At 46.7% G+C, this 20,837-nt stretch overlaps 1 protein-coding gene across 2 annotated transcripts in view; it reads left to right on the top strand.

The window, feature by feature from the left end:
* The window catches only part of LOC122941349 (oocyte zinc finger protein XlCOF8.4-like), a 54,627-nt gene extending 34,027 nt beyond the window's left edge, over positions 1 to 20,600 (top strand). Inside the window, exons 6-8 of one of the 2 annotated variants that reach the window (XM_044298510.1) lie at positions 17,469 to 17,620; positions 18,661 to 18,867; positions 19,782 to 20,600. In XM_044298510.1, coding sequence (XP_044154445.1) covers positions 17,469 to 17,620; positions 18,661 to 18,867; positions 19,782 to 19,787 — 365 coding nt within the window. In that variant the 3' untranslated portion in view covers positions 19,788 to 20,600. Of the gene's footprint in view, positions 1 to 17,468; positions 17,621 to 17,951; positions 18,028 to 18,660; positions 18,868 to 19,781 lie in introns of those variants that run through there. The other variant, XM_044298512.1, reaches the window with a different exon arrangement.
* Positions 20,601 to 20,837: the final 237 nt, after the last annotated feature.

The following is a 20,837-nucleotide window of genomic DNA, read 5'->3' as shown; positions in this document are numbered from 1 at the left end:
TGCATGTCATCTGACATGGAAAAGTTTATTTTCCTTAGTGAATACATTGGAGAAAAAAAATATTTAACAGCTTTGCTTTCTCCTCGTCGCTCTCTGCGACTTCCCCCTCATTACTCTTTAACGGGCCGACACCTTCAGATTTATACTTTTTAACATTTATATAATTGAAGAACATTTTAGGGAAGCGGAGGCTGACCGCCTGAAAGAATATGCGCGCCAAGACTCCCAACATGGCGTCGCAACGACTAGTATGCCCCGCACTCAACATACTCGCGGCCAGGCGGCTCAGCAGGCGATCGACGAAGAGCACGATACCCCAGAGCTCTCGCCGAAGGAGGCGCATGAACAGCTTTTGTCAGCGATTCTGGTCTGTCAAACCTCCCTCACTACCAAGATTGATGAGGTACGTGTGGATGTAGGCCTCCTTAGACAAGATGTCCAGCAGCTCAGGGAGCAGGTGACGGGAGCGGAGGAGAGGATCTCAGACCTGGAGGATCTCACCCGCCCCATGCCAGCCAAGATTCATGCCCTGGAGGACTCGGTCTCCCTGTGGAGGCAAAAGTGTGATGATCTGGAGAACCGAGCCAGGAGGAATAATGTGCGCATACTGGGCCTGCCGGAGCGCTCGGAGGGGCCTGACCCTGCCACTTTCCTGGAAGCCTGGTTTAAATCTACCTTTCCGGAGGCAGCCTTCTCCATGGCGTACGCAGTAGAGAGGGCCCATAGGGTTCCAGCTCGCCCACCGCCACCTGGGGCTCCACCTAGACCGCTGCTGGCACGTATGCTGAATTGGAAGGATCGTGACCTTATCCTTACACAGGCGAGGAGGAAGCAGACCATCATGTATGAGAACACCAAAGTGTCCTTATTTCCAGATTTTTCCGCCGAGCTTCAGAAAAAGCGTGCGACCTTCGTCTCTGTCAAGAGGAGGCTTCGGGACATGAACTTACCTTACTCCATGGCATACCCCGCCAGGCTGAGAGTGGTGGATGGGGAGAAATCGCACTTCTTTACTGACCCTAGAGAAGCGGATGATTGGGTCGCAAGGAAATCGCACAGGGTGGCGCTATCTTGAGGTGCGGTATGGCTTTGATACCTCTACTTCTCTCCCGCTTTTCCTGTACTGGGACTTTGTCAGCGGGTCTTGTTGCTCTCTGAGGGTGGTGTGTGGCTACTTATGCTATGTGGACATGTTTAGTCCTGGACTTTACAGTGCTCGTAACAGCCACCCCGGAGTGAGTTTTGCTTTTACCTTGTTATGTCATTCGTTATATGTCACTATGCTATACAATATTATGGGGGCTGGTCGGATACCTGCATGGTTTTGCTACCACCTTGTACTATGCAGGTCCCTGATTTTGCTGTCACAGGGAAATCAATTTCCCTTTCTAGGCGAAATGCACGTTATTGCACTATTTGTTTTTGGCATGTCCTGTTTTGCCTTATGTTTGTATACTTAGTTTGGGCATTAAGTGGTACACCATTTAGTACAATTAGGAAAGAGGTTGTGATTAGTGAAGTGGTGGAAGGAGGCTGCTCGACTTTGCAGCAGGAGTGTAGACCCGTGTTGATATGTGAGGTGCGAATGCTATGGCCGCCTTAAATTTAATGTCCTGGAACGTGAGAGGGCTTGGGGATGCGGGTAAAAGGTTGTCTGTTTTTACACATGTCCGCCGATATGCTCCTCACATACTCAGTCTTCAGGAGACCCACTTGACACCTGATACTGCCGCTAGGCTGCGGAAACCGTGGGTTCAATGTGCATATCACTCATATGGTACCTCTCATTCCAGGGGCGTGTCTCTGTTAATTAACCGCTCTGTCAGATGGGAGCTACATACGACTGAGTGCGACACGGAGGGCAGATATGTGTTTGCTTATGCACATGTGAATGGCGCTCCGTTTGTGATCCTGAGCGTTTACTGTCCCCCCCCTGCTGACCTAACCATTCTACAAACTGCACTCCTGTTTGCAGCTCAATTTCCGCAAGCAAAACTTTTGTGTGTGGGGGACATTAATATGGTCATGGATTCACGGAGGGACCGCTTCCATGCTTCCCCGGCCTCGCCGGCTCGTAGCCCCCCTACTTTGCTGGCGGCTTGGGCTGGAGAGGTGGGCTGGCTGGACTTCTGGAGGGAGAAACACCCAGATCTAGTAGAATATTCCTGTTTTACTCCTTCCCAAGGAGCTTTGTCCAGAATAGACTACATGTTCGGATCCCCTGAAGCCTACTTGGAGTTGTCTGACGTTTTTCATGGCCCTCAAAATGTGTCTGACCATGCGCCCTTGATCGCGCAGTTTAATGTCGCACAGGGAATGACTCCCCGTTTGAAAATGAGAATTCATCCATTTTGGTTGACCCTATTGAAAGAGCAGGATAGGATACCGGACCAACTGCAGGTTTTCCTGGGGGTGCATGATGCTGAGACGAATGCCCTCCTTCTATGGGAAACGATGAAGGCATATCTGAGGGGATGTCTTAAATCATCGATTTCTTTTATCAAAAGGGATACTAGGAAAAAAGAGGACTCCCTTAATGCCTGCGTTAGGGAAGCTGAAGCTAGGTTCCTATCAGATCCTTCGGAGACACATAGGCAGGATTGGCTGTTGAAAGGCAGGATGTATTTAGTCCACCTGCATGAAAAGAGTAATCGCAGGCTATTCTTTTATAAGCAGCAGGCCTTTGAGGTAGGAAATAAGGCGGGGAGACTTTTGGCTCAAATAGTGCATAGAAATACCTCTGCACCACCGGTTTTACGTATTCAGGCTCTGGATGGAGTGATCAAAGACTCTGTACCGGACATAGTGGCGTGCTTTGCTGACTTCTATTGTGAGTTATATCAATCACGAGTGTCTTACTCAGAGACGGAACTTGAGCGTTACCTGGATGAGATATCTTGTCCATCACTCTTAATGGAAGACAGCAACCTACTGGAGGAAGACATAACTCTAGAGGAGATACAAGCCGCAATTGCTGGTTTGGCAAATGGGAAATCTCCTGGCCCTGACGGGTTTCCTCTGGAGGTATACTCCAGGTATGTTGACATCCTTGGTCCTCAATTGAGAGAGATGTTTAAGGAAGAGTGGCGTCTTGGTAAACTCCCGGACTCTCTATATGAAGCATCCATAGTAGTGATTCTTAAACCGGACAAAGAGCCGACGGATTGTGCCTCCTATCGGCCAATATCTTTGCTGAATCTGGATTACAAAATCCTGACAAAGATCTTGGCCAATAGGTTGAACAAAGTGGTATCTAGCATAATCCACGGCGATCAAACTGGGTTCATACCAGGAAGGTCTACCTCTATCAACATTCGCAGAGCGCAAATCATAGCCCAAATTGGAGCCTGCCAGGGGAGACAGTGGGCGATGGCTTCGCTAGATACGGCCAAGGCCTTCGATTCGCTAAAGAGTGGCCGTACCTGCTGAGGGTATTGGGGAGGTTTGGCTTTGGCCCTAAGTTCTTACAATGGATTCGGATATTATACAATAATCCGAGAGCTAGTATCTTAGTTAATGGTACGGCCTCCCCCTGCTTCCCATTGCAGAGGGGCACGAGGCAGGGCTGTCCTCTCTCTCCCCTATTATTTGCAATTGCCATTGAACACCTGGCTTTGCGTATCTGCCTTGACTCAACATTTAAAGGGGTTGGGTTGGGGGGGAGAGAGGACAGAGTAGGCCTGTATGCAGACGACCTTATACTGTATATGAGTGATATGGATGCCTCCTTACCACGAGCGATCACGATTATAGAGCAATTCGGCCATTTCTCTGGGTTGCACATTAATTGGGCTAAGTCTGCCCTAATGCCTTTATGGCGATCCGATTGGCCTGCAGTTCATCATAACCTTAGGGTAGTAGACCATTTTAAATATTTGGGGATTATCATCACCAGAGTACCGGGAGACTCTTACTCTAGGAACGCTGCCCCCTTGGAGGCCATATTCACTGAGAAGTTCAAGGTGTGGAAAACTCTCCCTCTGTCTGTTATGGGCAGGATTAATCTGATCAAAATGGTCTTGTTGCCTAAAGGGCTGTATGTTTTGGAACATGCGTGTACCCCTATACCACGGAATCTATTGGACCGGCTCCATTCCTCAATGATTCAGTTCATCTGGGGCAGAGCCAGGCATAAACTCGCCATGAATATATTACAGAGGCCCAAAGCGCAGGGAGGGGCGTCGCTGCCGAATTTCCATCTGTACTTTCTGGCAGGACAACTGTACTTTCTGTCAGGACAACTAAGGTTCTTAGCCGGGTGGGTCAATGGGGAGCCCTTGCAGAACATGGAATACTACTTACAGCAACACCTGGACATATCTAACTTGTGGCCAGTTCTGGAGAAGGCTGGCTCGTCGAGACAGTTATTACCGATACATAGGTTGGTGCAACAAGTCTGGAGGGATGCTAAACTAAGGCAGTACCAAGACTGGGCTGACACCATACCTTTATGGGATAACCCTTTATTCTCCCATCTGCAGGGGATAGCGGGTACACACGCTTGGGCAGAGGCCGGAATTATAGCTTTGCGGGATTTGTATAGTGGAGGCGTCCTACGCTCCTTCTCTCAAATCCAAGAACGATATGGTTTAGCACGCACCCAATTCTTTAAATATCTACAGATTAGGCATGCTCTGCAAGAACAATTTAGGGATAGAAATAGGGCCATCTCTTCTTACCCCCTTATAGGAGTTATTAAATCACAGGGACCCCGGGGCGTAGTATCTGTGCTTTACACCCATCTCCTAGAGAATCACATGTCTGCGCAACCTATTCTGGCTGAGGCAAGATGCCGCAGCCTATAAAAGACTTTCACTGTACGTGGGACGCCACGAGTGATATGGAAACCGGCACCATCTAAAATAGTGAGTAAAACCACTCCGGTATAAGTCTTGAAATTGGGCAGCGTTTTATCTGCGGCATTACCACACAAGATACAAGTGACTCTTATATAAATACCGAAATTAACTATTGGATCGAACTGTATCCCCCGAGACATTATATTGAGGGAAAGATTACAGTCCAGCCGAATATATCAACCTATATACATAATCTAGCGGATTACATTATTGATGACTATATTTTAGTATTTATGTTTTAGTAATTTTATTGTATTTTATTGTATATGTTCTAAACAGTATATGTTATAATAAATATTCTATAATTATCCGTGTGACATCAAGTGGTGGTGTGCCCTACTATTCTAAACTGTTCTTTAAATTTTTAAAGGATTGGGTGAATCCTTTTGTAGGTGCACCCTTTTATTGCCTGAGCATCAGGTGAGCCCTCTCTAAATATTTGAATTAACCCTATATATTAGGTCTATAGATGCCTTTTTCCCTTTGCCCATGCGCACATGATTCTTTTGTAGGGGCGGGACCCTCAGCTCCGCCACTTGAGTTCCATTGAGCGGAAGTGGGCGGAGATCTGGGGGTGACGTCATTCCACGGCCGCCGGTCACAGACTTCTTAATAAGAAACACCAACCAAAGCCTCCACCTCTCCCTTTTTCTCTTCGGCAATATGACCGATACATGTCTCTCCATTCCACAGAGGACAAGTTTGTGCATCCCACAGACTATATATTTGGGTACCTTATATACCGGAGTGATCTCACTTCCGGCTACTCGTTCATATCTGCAAGAGAGACGGGACCAGTGTATTGTATTACAAACCATATTTGTTATCGATCTATGCACAATATATCCTGTATAGTAGCCTGGTATAGGCGAATGACTATTAAGTATATATATTGAGATGCTCTGTATTTTGTACACCTCACTTCCGGTTTTGCGTTCCATGCTGGAACGCATGGATACACGCGGACTGGAAGTGACGTTTCAAACACTGTCTTTGGCGCCATATTCGGTTTTAAATAAGCCAGCTAGCCCCTCCTGATGAAGGGGATTTATATATCCCCGAAACGCGTTGGGCCTCCTCCTCCTCACCCTACTCTGATTGTCTAAATAAAGGATTTGACAAGAAGTTCCAGCCATAGGACTACCGTTATTTCCTGATATCCTAGAAGCGAACCAGGCGCAGGAGGAAGGGTTTGGGGGTGTCTTGAGTTTATCCCCCATCTCTCCTCCTGGGTGAAGTGAGTACAATTATAATTCCACTTTACGGATTGATTTTATATGGTTTATAAGCCGTGTGGAATTTCCACTGCAATATTGTATTCTAATCCACCAGACCGAGTGACTCCGGTAAAATATAAATATATATTTAAAAAAAATGTTTTTTAAAATAATAACAAAATAATAACCTTTTAAACATTTAGGATGGTAATGATAAGTTTATATGCAATCAAGCTATGAGTGGCGCCCCCTGTTGAGATAAAACCCCTCTTTTTATTTTTATTTTTCTCTCTAATTGTTTATTCTAGTCTAGGTATTACACCTTGCTAGGTTTATCTCACTGGCAGCCTTCATGTCTATGTCTATACATAGATATTCCACTGACTAGTCAAAATAGTTATCAAAGCAACTAGTCTTTCTTCCTTGTTGGATCCACATCTTTGGCGCCCTGCAAGTTAGCTACCCTGATCTTCATTGGGAGAACCAGGTGACTAACCCCCTCCTTTTTTTTCCCTCTTGTCCCTGTTCTAAGGCCCCATGCTCACGGCCGTGTGCGGGCCGTGGAACCGCGGCCTGGATCCCTCCTGAGAGCAGGAGCGCACGGCGTCACTGGTTGCTATGACGCCGTGCGCTCCCTGCTGCCGGCACAGTACAGTAATACACTGGTATAGATCATACCAGTGTATTACTGTATTGCGGCGGCAGCAGGGAGCGCACGGCGTCATAGCAACCAGTGACGCCGTGCGCTCCTGCTCTCAGGAGGGATCCAGGCCGCGGTTCCACGGCCGTGAAACACGGCCGTGTGCATGGGGCCTAACTGTTACCCAGCTAGCTACCTCACTTTCCTCAGCCTCCTCTCTGTAATCCTCCCCCTCATCTACCCCAAAGAGTGCTTGCTCGGTGAGAAGAAAACTCTTTTGCAAATTGTCAAAGCCTCTCAGGTGTTGCAACTTGCCCATTTAGAGAACCGATTTGCGATTCCAAACGGGTAATTTGCTCACATCTTGTATAAAGATATGCACCCTTGAACTCCTGTTCCAGGACTGCATACATCATGCAAGATGTGCACTGGACTGCGCTGTCAATTCTGCAACACATACTAAATGGGGATTACACCAGCAAAGCAAAAAATGCTACGTCGTACCTGCTACGAAGTGTACTAGTAAGTTTTACACGCTGCCGCCCGCTCCCGCCCGCATAGCAACAAATCGGACAATTATTCAATAACTGGAATCGTCGACAACGAATCCGGTTACCAAATATTATCGATAATCGTTGCAGCCCTAGTGTAAAGTAATTAACACTGAAGAGGACAATATACTGCTACAGATTGATCTGGATAGATTAGAGGCTTGGGCAGAGAAGTGGCAGATGAGGTTTAACACTGACAAATGTAAGGTTAAAGGGAGTCTGTCACCACATTTGACCATATTAGACAGATCCTATAGCGTTATATGTGCCACCCAGCAGTTAAAAACGGTACCTTTGTTGCATATAACCGAGTCTTCTTTCTGCCAAAAATGAACTTTGAAGATTGTGTAAACGAGCCCTCTCAAGTGCCCAGGGCGGTGTCTCAATCTTTCGAGCCCAAGACCGGACCTCCCTAACGGCTCATAACCCTGCCCTCCTTGTGCCTGTGCCCGCCCGTTTACTCCCCTCCCCTCGCCTTTTCCATTGCGGCTGCGCGGACAAATTCGTAGCCGGCGCATGCGCAGTAGGTATTGCGATGCCCTGCCAGGACAAGAAGCGGGCACAGGCACAAGGAGGGCAGGGCTCGTTTACACAATCTTCAAAGTTCATTTTTGGCAGAAAGAAGACTCGGTTATATGCAACAAAGGTACCGTTTTTAACTGCTGGGTGGCACATATAACGCTATAGGATCTGTCTAATATGGTCAAATGTGGTGACAGACTCCCTTTAAACACATGGGAAGGAGTAATGCAAATCACCCGTATATATGGTAAATGGACATGGAAAAGGACCTAGGAATTTTAATAAACAGCAAACTAAGCAGTAAAAACCAGTGTCAGGCAGATGCTACCATGGCCAATAAGATAATTGGTTGCATCAAAAGGGGCATAGATGCCTGTGATGAGAACATAGTCCTACCACTTTTTCAAATCACTAGTCAGACCGAACTTGGAGTACTGTGTCGCCGGAACTGCCTGCTGGAATCCTCTGCCGCAAGTGTGAAAGTACCCTTACTGTAGTCCCCATCTAAAGTCACCTAATCTTATTAATCAAATAATCAGAGCAGAAAGATCCAGTGCTCATAACTTCGGCGCATCTAGCGGCAGTTCTAAAGGTAAGCCAGCTTCCTAGTTGGCTTACATTTAGACCATTTTCTATGCCTAAAACAGGCATAGAAAATTATGAATGAGACCCTTACTGTAGTCGTGTAGCCGTGCAGACCTTTACCACCCACGCCACTCCCCCTATTTTTTTTTTTTTGAGTGGGGAAAAGTCACAAATTGCGGTGCAACTCCTAATATAGGAGTATTTCAGGGTAATAAATGACCCCCTATATTTTTTTTAAGTGGAGAGCATGCATGCAATTACATAGTAATACAGTTTGTGCCAGGATCGGCTGGCTGAGAAGTACGTGCCTGTACCTACCTGAAGCAGTGGAGTTATGCCGGAACTGCTGTATTTTCAGGGTAGCCTGAAGGGGGCTACCCCAGTGTGGATTCTGTGATGAAAGGGGAGGGTTGGGTGGGCAGATGTGCCGACGAAGGAGCAGCAGCAGGTACCTCAGGCTGCCTCCTTTTAACCCTGTGTGGCCCCGCCTCCCCTAGCACAAACCCAGCAATGTAAACATTGCTTAACACTTGTGCCAGGATTGGCTGGCTGAGAAGTACGTGCCTGTACCTACCTGAAGCAGTGGAGTTATGCCGGAACTGCTGTATTTTGAGGGTAGCCTGAAGGGGCCAAAAACCACACGGATGCAGGAAAGGTTAGGATCTGTGTATTCTAAGTGAAATTACAACAACAAATGATTGAAAGCAAGTGACATTTCCTGTTGAGGATAAGGAACATAACGAGCGTAGCATGCCGATTTCCACCTGCCCAACTTCTGAATGATGTGTGCCGGTACATTATTTTTGGAGGCTGCGGAGGCGGCCCCTATGCGAAACGAATGCCCGGTGATGGCTAACGGGTTGCCCCCTGATGAGGAGATCAATAACCGAACATATCTGAGGAAAGACTGAATGTTCAAGGGGAACCCATCTAGCTGGAAGAGGGGGGCCTCCGCGGGCATGTCCCCGGTGTACTGCAACCACTCACGTAGGATCGTTACTGGGCACCACCTGTTGTTGGTGACGAAGTACCTGACCGGCACGGATTCCCCAGGTCAGTCCGTCTTGCTGGAGTCCAAGCTGAGGATGAGATGAGTACCGTCCCAAACCAGTTGGTTTCTCTGCAAGAATTTTTTGGATGATTTAACACAAGTGAACTCACCTGGCCTGAGGAACCCGTAGAACGCCAGATACAATGCTGCCCTGACGAGTGAGCTGATGTAGTGTCCGAAGGGGTCATTGGCCAGTGCGTCAGAAACTGTCCTAACCATGTTGCCGGTGAAAGGTTGCCTGGCAGGTCTTCTTTTGATGGCCTGTTTCTGGATGCCCCTCAGCAAGGATTTGACCGGATGGGCCGTGAACAGAGATGGTTGATCCGGGAACTATACATACCAATGATGCTGTATGCCCGCGAGGTACAGTTTAATGGTGCTATAAGATAGATTTAGCTGAGAGTGGCAAAAAGCTATAAACGCAAGCAGGTAAGTGATAGGACCCTCCCCGGCCGGAGGGTAAGAGATTTTGAACCTGTTGAACAAACGCCAGGCCGTCCTGTACGCCTTTCGTGTATTGCTGGATAGAGAATCGGACATGAGGTTCCTAGCCATCTGGAGAAATGGTGCTACTCCAACAATAGCTGGCCATGAGGCGGGGTTGGTGTTTGGGAGAGATCTGCCTCTGGAAAGACCTGAAAGAAGAGGGGAAAGTTAAACCGAGATAGAGCATCGGCTGCGACATTGCGTTGGCCACTTATGTGTGTGCATATGAAGTTGAAATTGTTTTGCAGAGCCAGCCACACAAGCTTTCACACGAATGCCATGATGTGCCTGGAGGCTGACCTGCCCTTCATTAGAATGTTGGCGAGAGCCTCATTGTCGGTCAGGAACAGGACTGTCTGGTTGCTCCACTGAGCCCCCCACGTGACAGCCGCTGCTACTATGGGATAAATCTGAAAGAGTGAGGAACTCCTTGAAAACCCTGAGATGCTGGTGACCTCTGCCGGCCATGATTGGGCGAACCAGTGAGTGCCATGGATGGCTGCAAAGCCGGCAGCAGGCGAGGCATCTGTGTGGATCACTGGGGAATCACTGGACGCCACCGGGGTGAACAGGGAAACCCCATTCCATTGGGAGAGAAAGTTGTCCCACATCAACAAGTCAGCGATGGCGTCTTGGTCCAGCTGGACTGGGCTGTCTTGGCAGGGTGCTAGCGGTGCTAGCGGGAGGAGTGCCAGGAGCCTTGAAATGAAGGACCTGCCCTGCGGCATGATGCGCATGGCGAAATTCAACATTCCAAGGAGTGACTGAAGATCTGCCCTGGTGGTTACCCTCACTTGTGCTAGTCTGTGAACAACTTGATTCTGACCAGCTTGTCCTGAGGAAGACTGGCCTTCATGTCCACTGTGTTCAAGTGGATGCCTAGAAAGGTGATCTCTGTGCTGGGTCCCTCCACTTTGTGCGGGGCCAATGGAATTCTCAGGTCTGAAAACGCCGTGTGCAGGACTTGTAGGTCTTGAGGTACTTGATCTGGGGATTCTATCAGGAGAAAATCATCTAAGTAGTGGATGACGTGGTTTGCCCTGAAGGTGTTGGTCAAGATCCAATGCAGCGCGCTGGCCAGCTGGTCGAACAACCAGGGGCTGGACTAACTGACCCGAAGGTCAGTTTACTGGCGAAATAATAAGCACCCTGTTATTTCATGCCATGCCACTGCCATAACTCAGGATGGATGGGAAGTAATTTGAAAGCATCGGTGATGTCTGCTTTTGACAGCCAGGTGCCTCTGCCTAATCTGATTATGACCTGTATAGCTTTGTCTATTGATGCGTATCTCATAGTGAATTCTTCGGATGGAATCAGAGAGTTCCAGCTTGGTATGTGTAAAGAATGTGGGGCGGACAAGTCATAGATTAGGCGTTTTTTATTATTAAATTTGCCGGTCACGATGCCTACTGGATTGACTCTCCAGCATGCGAAGGGAGGTTGGCTGAATGGTCCTATCAAGTATCCCCGGTCTAGCTCAGTGTGGATCAACTGGGTTACCGCCTCAGGGTCCCTGGCTGCGGACTGCAAATTGTCACACTCGAACGTGGTTTGAGTGAGTGCGGGTGTGGATGTTCAGCCAAGAATACCGCCAGCAGACCCACGTTGACCACGCTTAGTCACGCTGGGCCTTGATTCCTTTGAGGGCATGCCGCGCGTGGATGGGCCCTAAAACGAGTCGCCCACAGGTGTAGCAACCTGCACTGGTTGTAGTGACAAATGGCGTAGTTATAATTGTTACATATCTGGCTCCTGCCAAGGTATTTAATGGGACGACCTAACTTGTCTACCCCGGATGCTGGCTTGGTGTTGGATGGACCTGGGGCTGAATAAGGTGGTGCCGGATCTGCTACGTGGCCCGTCTGAGAACACCAACCCGTGGTGTGGGAGTATGAGTTGCAGACCGTGCAGGTCGGGGCTTTGAGCCCTGCAAAATGGCGGCAATCCTATGTCCTGTGTCTATGTCCGACCAATCCAGCACGTGCTGACACTGGATGAGTGCTGCTGCTTTGGCTGAGAAAGACCGGTGGTAGTCGAAGAATGCTGTGCCGCCATATTTGTAACCTAATTCCACCATCTTGTACATTGTAAGGGATCGCCTCTTATTTGGGGGTCATTCTCACAGATACGACTTTAGGACACCAGGTTTCAGGTCCAAACCGTGCATTTATTGCGCACACGCCAACCAATACAGGTTATCATGAAGTCGCAGCTTCACCTAACACATGCGACATCCACATAAAATAATAAACACTTGCCCGGCTAGGCTCTAACTAACACAGAGTTTCCTGACTCACCTAAGTCCTTGTTCACACCCTGTGAACATGTGCGGCTTTCTCAGCCAATGTCCCACAGCCTCCTGGCTGTACAGAGCACAGTACGCCCACTGCCTCCAGTCCAGTATCTCTTGGGGAATAGTGGTCTCTCAGCCCTCCTGGCTTGGACCACACAGAGCCTCCAGGCCTCTGTCCACAGGCAACACACTCCCCCCCCTTGCTGACACCCTGGGAGGTGCTTTGTGCCAGCCTGATTACTTCCAGCTGGTCTCACCTGTGGTGGAATATGGGTGTGGACCGAACTATCCACCCCTTCCTTGCCTCTAACCTGTGTGAGACCTGTCACTGTCTCACAACATGTATAGATCTAGTTCGGCCCTCCTATGCGGGTTGACTGTGCAAATCACGTCCCGATATAAGCTGAAAGCTAGAACGAATTCCGTGACGTTCAATTTCCTGTTAAGCCTAGCGTCCTTAGACTTCAGGATTACCAAGACCTCCCCACACGCAATGGTTCTATTGTCCGGGGCCTCATGTGTCGCAATAAGCAGGGACGCCAGGTTGACGTCTTTGCCCTCCAATATGTCCTGCCTTATACTGTCCGGAATGAAGTGGGACGGGGCGATTGAAGGAAAGTGGGATGACCCACCCAAAGCACCGGATGGCCCTGCCGCAGGTGTTGGTGTCGCTAATGCTGCCGCCGCAGACCACGCTTCCACCGAATCCATTCTGGCTTGAAGGTCTGACATGGATGACGCCATATTGTTGATCACGGCGTGTAGTTGGGTTAGCGACGTCTGAATGGTACCCATGGAAACCTCGTCTTGACTCACTGGTGGTCCATCTGACATCAGAAGACGATACAACTCGGCTTTCCTTGCTGATGCTGGGAAGGGGATGCCTCTTCGGCGCAGCTCGGCGGACAACTTTGGGATGGTCCAGGAACGTAACGAGGGTCCCATGCTTCGCTCCGACTGGGTGTCCCCATTATCTCGCGACGCGGAAGAGCCTCCAGGAGTGAATTCTTGCGACATCTTCCTATTGGTTATTAATTGAGAGCCATTAGAACCCCCCTTTCCCAAGCTGCGAGTATGACCTTGTGCTCGAGTGCCTAGCCACTACGGGGGCCTGACCGCCCTGTGGGTGCCGGGGCGGACCAGCGTGCTACCGCCACCTGCGTGATCGCACCCCGTAGTCTCCCGGGCTGTGAGGCCCGAAGACGGGACCGGCCCTGGCCCGTGTTGGGATGTCCAGGTGGCACCTGTGGAGTGACCATGACTGAGAAGACGTCCCAGTACGTGTGCCTGTGGTCGTGACAGGACTTCGTGCTGATGTGTGGATGAGCGGTGGTGTGTGCCTGTAGGCGTGACAGGACTTTGACCAGCCTGTGGACGTGAAAGTTGTGTATGACAAGACTGCCTGTGGTCGTGACAGGACTTTATTGCGAGTCTGTGGACGTGCCAGACGTTGAAATACGAACACCTGTAGTCGTGACAGTTTTTTTTTTTTTCTTTATCGAAATGCCTGTAGTCGTGACAGGGATTTTTTCTTTCTTTCTTTATCGAATGCATGTAGTCGTGACAGGATTGTATCGCAAGTCTGAAGACGTGACAGACGCGTTATGGATGCCCGTGGTCGTGACAGGACTTAAGTGAGTCTGAGGACGTGACAGACTTATTTTTTATTTATTTTTTTGAGGTGTAGGCCAACCCTCCACCGTGGACTTCACGCCATGGATGACTGCCTGCTTGTGCTATGTCGGAACCTGATACATACCTTGTTTCCGTGTATGAAAACATGAACATGTTTTTTTTTTTTTTTTTAAACCAGTACCTGGACTTCTGACCCCCCCCCCCCGCCCATAAGGAGTGGCTGGTGACCGGGACTGCCAAAGAGCCGCCCCCGCCAGGCCGCTGCCTGGTGAGGTCACGGCGAGTGGTATGTGACCTGATTGTGCGGTCGCCTGAACCTGGTGCGTGGATGCTACGGCCTAGGTATGAAGAGGTTGCTGGGGTACGTATTGGATAAACAAATGCATCTTGACAACCACCTACAGCAGAAACCTCCCTAATGACGTGCATGGCGTGCCGGTGAACGTGTGACACTGTATTTGCCATCCGTACAGCCCCCCCCCCCCCTTTTTTTTTTTCCAGTATGTGCAGATGGTACATGTGGCGACCTTGCTTGCAGCCGGGGGGGGGGGGGGGGGGGCTGCCCTGGGGAGTTCAGCTTGCGGCAGCTTATGCCTAGTGCCGGGTCTCTGGGCTGCCGCTGAACCAAATCCCGCCCCCCCCCCCGACCGCGCCGCATATGGCCACCAGGTGGTGCTGTGCAGAGCGAGTCCCGCCGCCGGAGTCGTGCGGCCAAGGAACGCGGTCTGCACTGCACCTGCTGGTCTTTGCCACCCCGCCCCCTCAGTGTCCTGAGTCGTGCTGCCGCCCCTGTCTTACTTGGAGTCGCAATGATGCGACCTGCACGCGCTGATTTCCAGACCCGAACCTGGCCCTGAACGACCCGGAAGTGCTTCAGACGTGCCGACGAAGGAGCAGCAGCAGGTACCTCAGGCTGCCTCCTTTTAACCCTGTGTGGCCCCGCCTCCCCTAGCACAAACTCAGCAATGTAAACATTGCTTAACACTTATTGAAATTCATAAAAAGTGTACAATGCACAAGTTCAGACTGTTAATATGATGAGAATATCCAAAGTTATCCACATCTATGACACCAAATGGCTATGCAATAATAAACTGTAACTGCCATGAGTTAATATAATGGAGACATACTATGTGCCTGACTGTATGGAGTGGTGGGGTGAAAATCCCAACTAAGTTCGACCGCACTGATGTCTATCAATATAACTATGGATAATAAAGTGGCAAGTGCATATAGAAGAACTTCATCTGAAGTTCATCCTTAGGGCTCTTTCACACTTGCGTTCTTTTCTTCCGGCATAGAGTTCCGTCGTCGGGGCTCTATGCCGGAAGAATCCTGATCAGTTTTATCCTAATGCATTCTGAATGGAGTGAAATCCGTTCAGGATGCATCAGGATGTCTTCAGTTCGGGAACAGAACGTTTTTTGGCCAGAGAAAATACCGCAGCATGCTGCGCTTTTTGCGCCGGCCAAAAATCCTGAAGACTTGCCGCAAGGCCGGATCCGGATGAATGCCCATTGAAAGGCATTGATCCGGATCCGGCCTAAAGCTAAACGGATCCGACGTTTAGCTTTTTTAGAGTGGTTACCATGATTGCCGGGATGCTAAAGTCCTGGCAGCCATGGTAAAGTGTAGTGGGGAGCGGGGGAGCAGCATACTTACCATCCGTGCGGCTCCCGGGGCGCTCCAGAGTGACGTCAGGGCGCCCCAAGCGCATGGATCACGTGATCGCATGGCACGTCATCCATGCGCATGGGGCGCTCTGACGTTATTCTGGAGCGCCCTGCGAGCCGTGCGGACTATAAGTATACTGCTCCCCCACTCCTACTATGGCAACCAGGACTTTAATAGCGTCCTGGGTGCCATAGTAACACTGAAAGCATTTTGAAGACGTATCCGTCTTCAAATGCTTTCAGTACACTTGCGTTTTTCCGGATCCAGCGTGTAATTCCGGCAAGTGGAGTACACGCCGGATCCGGACAACGCAAGTGTGAAAGAGGCCTTACCTATGTTAGGTGGGTGTTATAGATGGGGGTGCTGCTCCTTGACGCGCGTTTCTTCGCCTGTGACTTCCTCAGAAGGAGTGAGCTTAAGGTGGGGAATACTAATCATTTAAATCATACGTTGTCCTATCATTTTCTTTGCTTGGGGTCATGTGGAGGAGGTAGTGTTTGGGGTAGCGCAAGGAAGGAGGCTTGTCATGCGCCAAACCAGTTACCATTTCAGCTGATCCCATTAGTAAACTCACATGACCCCAAGCAAAGAAAATGATAGGACAGCGTATGATTTAAATGATTAGTATTCCCCACCTTAAGCTCACTTCTCCTGAGGAAGTCACAGGCGATGAAAAGCGCGTCGATGAGCAGCACCCCCATCTATAATACCCACCTAACATAGGTAAGGACGAACTTCAGATGAGGTTCTTCTATATGCACTAGCCACTTTATTATCCATAGTTATATTGATAGACAGCAGTGCGGTCGAACTTAGTTGGGATTTTCACCCCACCACTCCATACAGTCAGGCACATAGTATGTCTCCATTATATTAACTCATGGCAGTTACAGTTTATTATTGCATAACCATTTGGTGTCATAGATGTGGATAACTTTGGATATTCTCATCATATTAACAGTCTGAATTTGTCTTGTACACTTTTTTATGAATTTCAATAAATAGATATTTTTATTCAAGGAACTATATACTCTTTTCTTGTTGTTGTTGTTGGATAGCATTGCGGAGTATTCCGGTAACGTTAGAATAATCTAACCCTAGACCTTGTGTTTATAACAGAATCCGGTCGACAAATAGATCTGGGAGCCAGAGAACAGGCATGGCTCGCACAAGCTGATAATATTTTTAGTCGAGAATCCAATGTTTTTAGTGATGCTATGGCCCAGGTCAGAGAATCCCCCCAACAATATAAATTCCTTTGTAACAAAAAAATCTGAGTCTGGTGGAATAAGGCGTCCCCAGAGAATTATAAAAACAAAAAGATTATTCCTAGAGGACTCAGAATTCAAAAGTTCCCGAATTTTGGATTAGATGATCCTGATTTAAAAAAAAAGATGGGAGGAAGCAGCTTCCAAAGGTGCCTTTGATTTTATAGAGATCATAATGGAAGCTAATAACAGAAAACTGTTAAGTTTAGAAACAGAGCTGCATGTTCTGCAAACTCAAAAAATTTACTGGCTGAGGAAAATTTCCAAAAATTTTATGAGGACATTAGTAATAGTTTTCTAGTATGGGAAAAGGAAATAATCTCTCAGAAAATTTCAGAGAGATGTTACAGACTATAACAACAATAAAGTCTACATAATGGCAACAAGCCAATGAGGGGACTGGTTCCAGATCCAGAACATCCTCTCTATCCTCAGTGGGCACAGTCTCTGATGCCGGCTCTAGAAATAGAGATGAACATGTCCTGAGATCAGGACGGGCCAAAAATAATTGGCTAAGCAGACAACAAGGCAATAAACGTAAAACAGAAAATAAAACCAAAAAAGGAAAGGAAGATATTCCTAAGGTAATTAATTTGTCTGACATAGAATTAAGTCTGGATCAAACGAATGTACTAGAAAGAGTTTAGAGTTTTTGCCCAGCCACTAATATTAATTTATTTACAGTAATAAAAGATGTGCATTTATTTGCAAGAAAACTACCTTTAAAGAGATTACATCACCAGGGGGGTAATAAAGACGGACTCAATACCAAAGAAGAAAGAGAAGCATTACAAATATTGGAAGATTTGGCAGAGGAAAATGAACAAGAACAAAAGGTAAGTCTTCTACCCATGGATACGAGGGAAAAATCACAGACGTTCCCACCTTTTAATTTTTGTCCGGCCATTGACATCTTTGTCAAATTAGTCAGTGAGGACATTAAAAAGCTGGGTAGAGCCAAAAGTGGACATAATTTAACCATATCTGAGAACAAAGCTTTGGAGGATTTAAAACTAATAAAAGGGATAGTCATCAAGCAAACAGACAAAGGAGGCAATGTGGTCATCTGGCCATCCGAGGTGTATGAAAGACAGGTGTTCAAATTATTAAGGGACAGGGTGTGTTATAAATGTCTACCGTATAATCCACTTCCTGTCTTTCAAAAAGGAATTGAACAGCATCTTGGATTTTGCTGAAGATGATAACGTTATCCCCCAAAAAAAAAATCAAAGATATGTTACTGGTAAGTTATCCCAGAATCCCCACTTTCTACATAATCCCGAAAATCATAAAAACCCTAAAGATCCTATAGTGGCTGGAAATGAGGGATTAAGTAAAAATGTCTGTAAGTTCATAGATTTTCATCTACAGCAACTGGTCATGAACTTACCTGCTTTTGTGCAGGATACCACGGCAGTCCTTAATAGACTGGAAAATATAGAAATGGAAGACAATATGTTGCTAGTCACTGCAGACGTAGAATCTCTATATACCAGTATTAGACATGAAGACGGAATGAAGGCAGTGGTGGAATTTTTGAGAGGTAACCAGGAACAATCTTTCAATAACTTGATATTGGACCTCTTGGAGTTTGTGCTTGAGCACAATTTTTTTGTATTCAGGGATAAATATTACCTCCAGATACAGAGTGTGGCAATTGGGGCCACGTTTGCCCCCTTGCTACACCAACCTGTTTTTTGGGGCGTGGGAAAGAAACATCTTCCATGACAGCAGCATCGTCGGTGTGGAGCGGGTCCATAATTGGATGCGCTACATCAACGACGTGCTGTTTATATGGGAAGGATCCATCGAAGAACTGAATCAATTCATGGGAGAGTTAAACCAGAATAATCTTAACATCAAACTTACCTTCCAGGCAGCAAGGACTATTGACTTCCTGGACCTCAAGATCGAAGCAAATGAAAGGGGATGTTTGGCGACGGATATCCATAGAAAGGACACTGCGGTTAACACCGTACTGCACGCAAGCTCAGCACATCCAAGAGCAACTATTGGTGGAATTCCCACAGGCCAGTTTTTGCTATTGAAAAGGATCTGTTCGGACAAAGGGCTGACCTCAAAGGTAGGTTCCAAGACAGAGGATATAGTAACCGGCAAATACACAAAAGGATTAAAATAGCCACAAAAAAAACGAGAGAAAATGGTTATGCCCCAATATAATTAAGACAAATAAGAAAAATAGTAAAAAATGAACCAAGATTCATTACTAATTACAACAAACAGTGGGCACAACTTAATGATATCCTCAAAAAACATTGGGAGAGCCTACAAACGGATACTAAAATGTGGGAATGTATCACAGACCTCTGATGACAGCTAGAAGATCCAAAAATGTAAAGGATATGTTGGTGCACAGCCACTATGTACCCGCGGATGATAGAGATGGCAGAGTAGGAAGACAGGGGTCATATCCCTGTGGTTCATGTAAGGCGTGTAGAAACATAGATTAAAAAAAAAAACAGCTTCACAGATTCCAGTAAAAGAGAAAAACTATCAAATTCGTGAATATATTTCATGCTCCTCAACAGAAGTAATTTACTATGCAGTATGTCCCTGTGAGAAAATTTACATAGGGCTTACCATGAGGGAATTAAGAAAAAGAGTGAGGGAACATGCCAGAGACATTTAAAAAGCCAAAGACGAGATGGACATCAACTGCCTAAAGACCATCCCAAAACATTTTAAATTATTCCACGACAATACGATCTGTTGCGATTCAGGGGTATTGATATGATACATCCTGGAATTAGGGGAGGCAATAGGGGAAAGAAATTGGCCCAATTAGAGAGCAGATGGATTTTTAGACTCGAGACATTGGCACCCAAAGGATTGAACGAAAATTTGGGATTCAGCTCTTTCCTGTGACCGTTGCATCTTTTAAGTTGATGGGTATCCATCATTTTATTTAATTGGTTACAATTGTTACATCAAATCACTGTTTAAGAGCTAGTATTGAAATATATTTTTCCTTTCTAGATATAATCGTCGTTATCCAGTATGATATGAATATCGACGTACCATCATGGATTCCTTCTGCTTGGTTGGTCAATGGGGTAATCAGTGCAAAATTGAAGGTCATCTACAAACAAGAATACAAATAACCATCAGGATAAGGACGGCAATTAGCGGGTACACAGTGAAATACTGTGGATCATGGCTGGGCTTTGTAGTATATGAGGGAAGGAGGGATCTTATTATCATGTCAATGATATTGATGGACTTTAACATTAATTAGGAATGCACTATAGCACTTTATTTACTACGTGAATTGTGGTAATAAGCAAGGGCACAGTATAATTTATTATTCTGCATTATGCAGCTTTTTAATACTATTCACTTGTCCAGGACAATCCTTTTTTCATTATTTTTAACCTGGACTTTAATTGGTATAGTTATATATTGTAATGTGACTTATTGCGGTCAAATTTTATCACAATGTGATTTATACACCATTATAGTATTTGCACATATATTAACCCAGTTGACACCCCTTTATTCAATTTTGCACCTTATAATATATATTTATAGTCGGTATAAGTATTTACAATAATTAAGCATTTTTAATCTAAAATATAAATCCCTGTGCACGAATATAGGGCTAACATATAGAATTAGGTTCATATTTATTTCCTTCCTTTTTGAGTAAGATACAATGTGTGACAACATGTAGATTGCCTAAATATGCGATATATACAGTGGGATGCGAAAATTTGGGCAACCTTGTTAATCGTCATGATTTTCCTGTATAAATCGTTGGTTGTTACGATAAAAAATGTCTGTTAAATATATCATATAGGAGACACACACAGTGATATTTGAGAAGTGAAATGAAGTTTATTGGATTTACAGAAAGTGTGCTATAATTGTTTAAACAAAATTAGGCAGGTGCATAAATTTGGGCACCACAAAAAAGAAATGAAATCAATATTTAGTAGATCCTCCTTTTGCAGAAATGACAGCCTCTAAACGCTTCCTGTAGGTTCCAATGAGAGTCTGGATTGTGGTTGAAGGTATTTTGGACCATTCCTCTTT

Source organism: Bufo gargarizans, chromosome 6, assembly GCF_014858855.1.
Source record: "Bufo gargarizans isolate SCDJY-AF-19 chromosome 6, ASM1485885v1, whole genome shotgun sequence".
NCBI lineage: Eukaryota > Metazoa > Chordata > Amphibia > Anura > Bufonidae > Bufo > Bufo gargarizans.
Note: the sequence above shows the minus strand (reverse complement) of the source record. Positions and strands in the feature narration are given on the sequence as shown.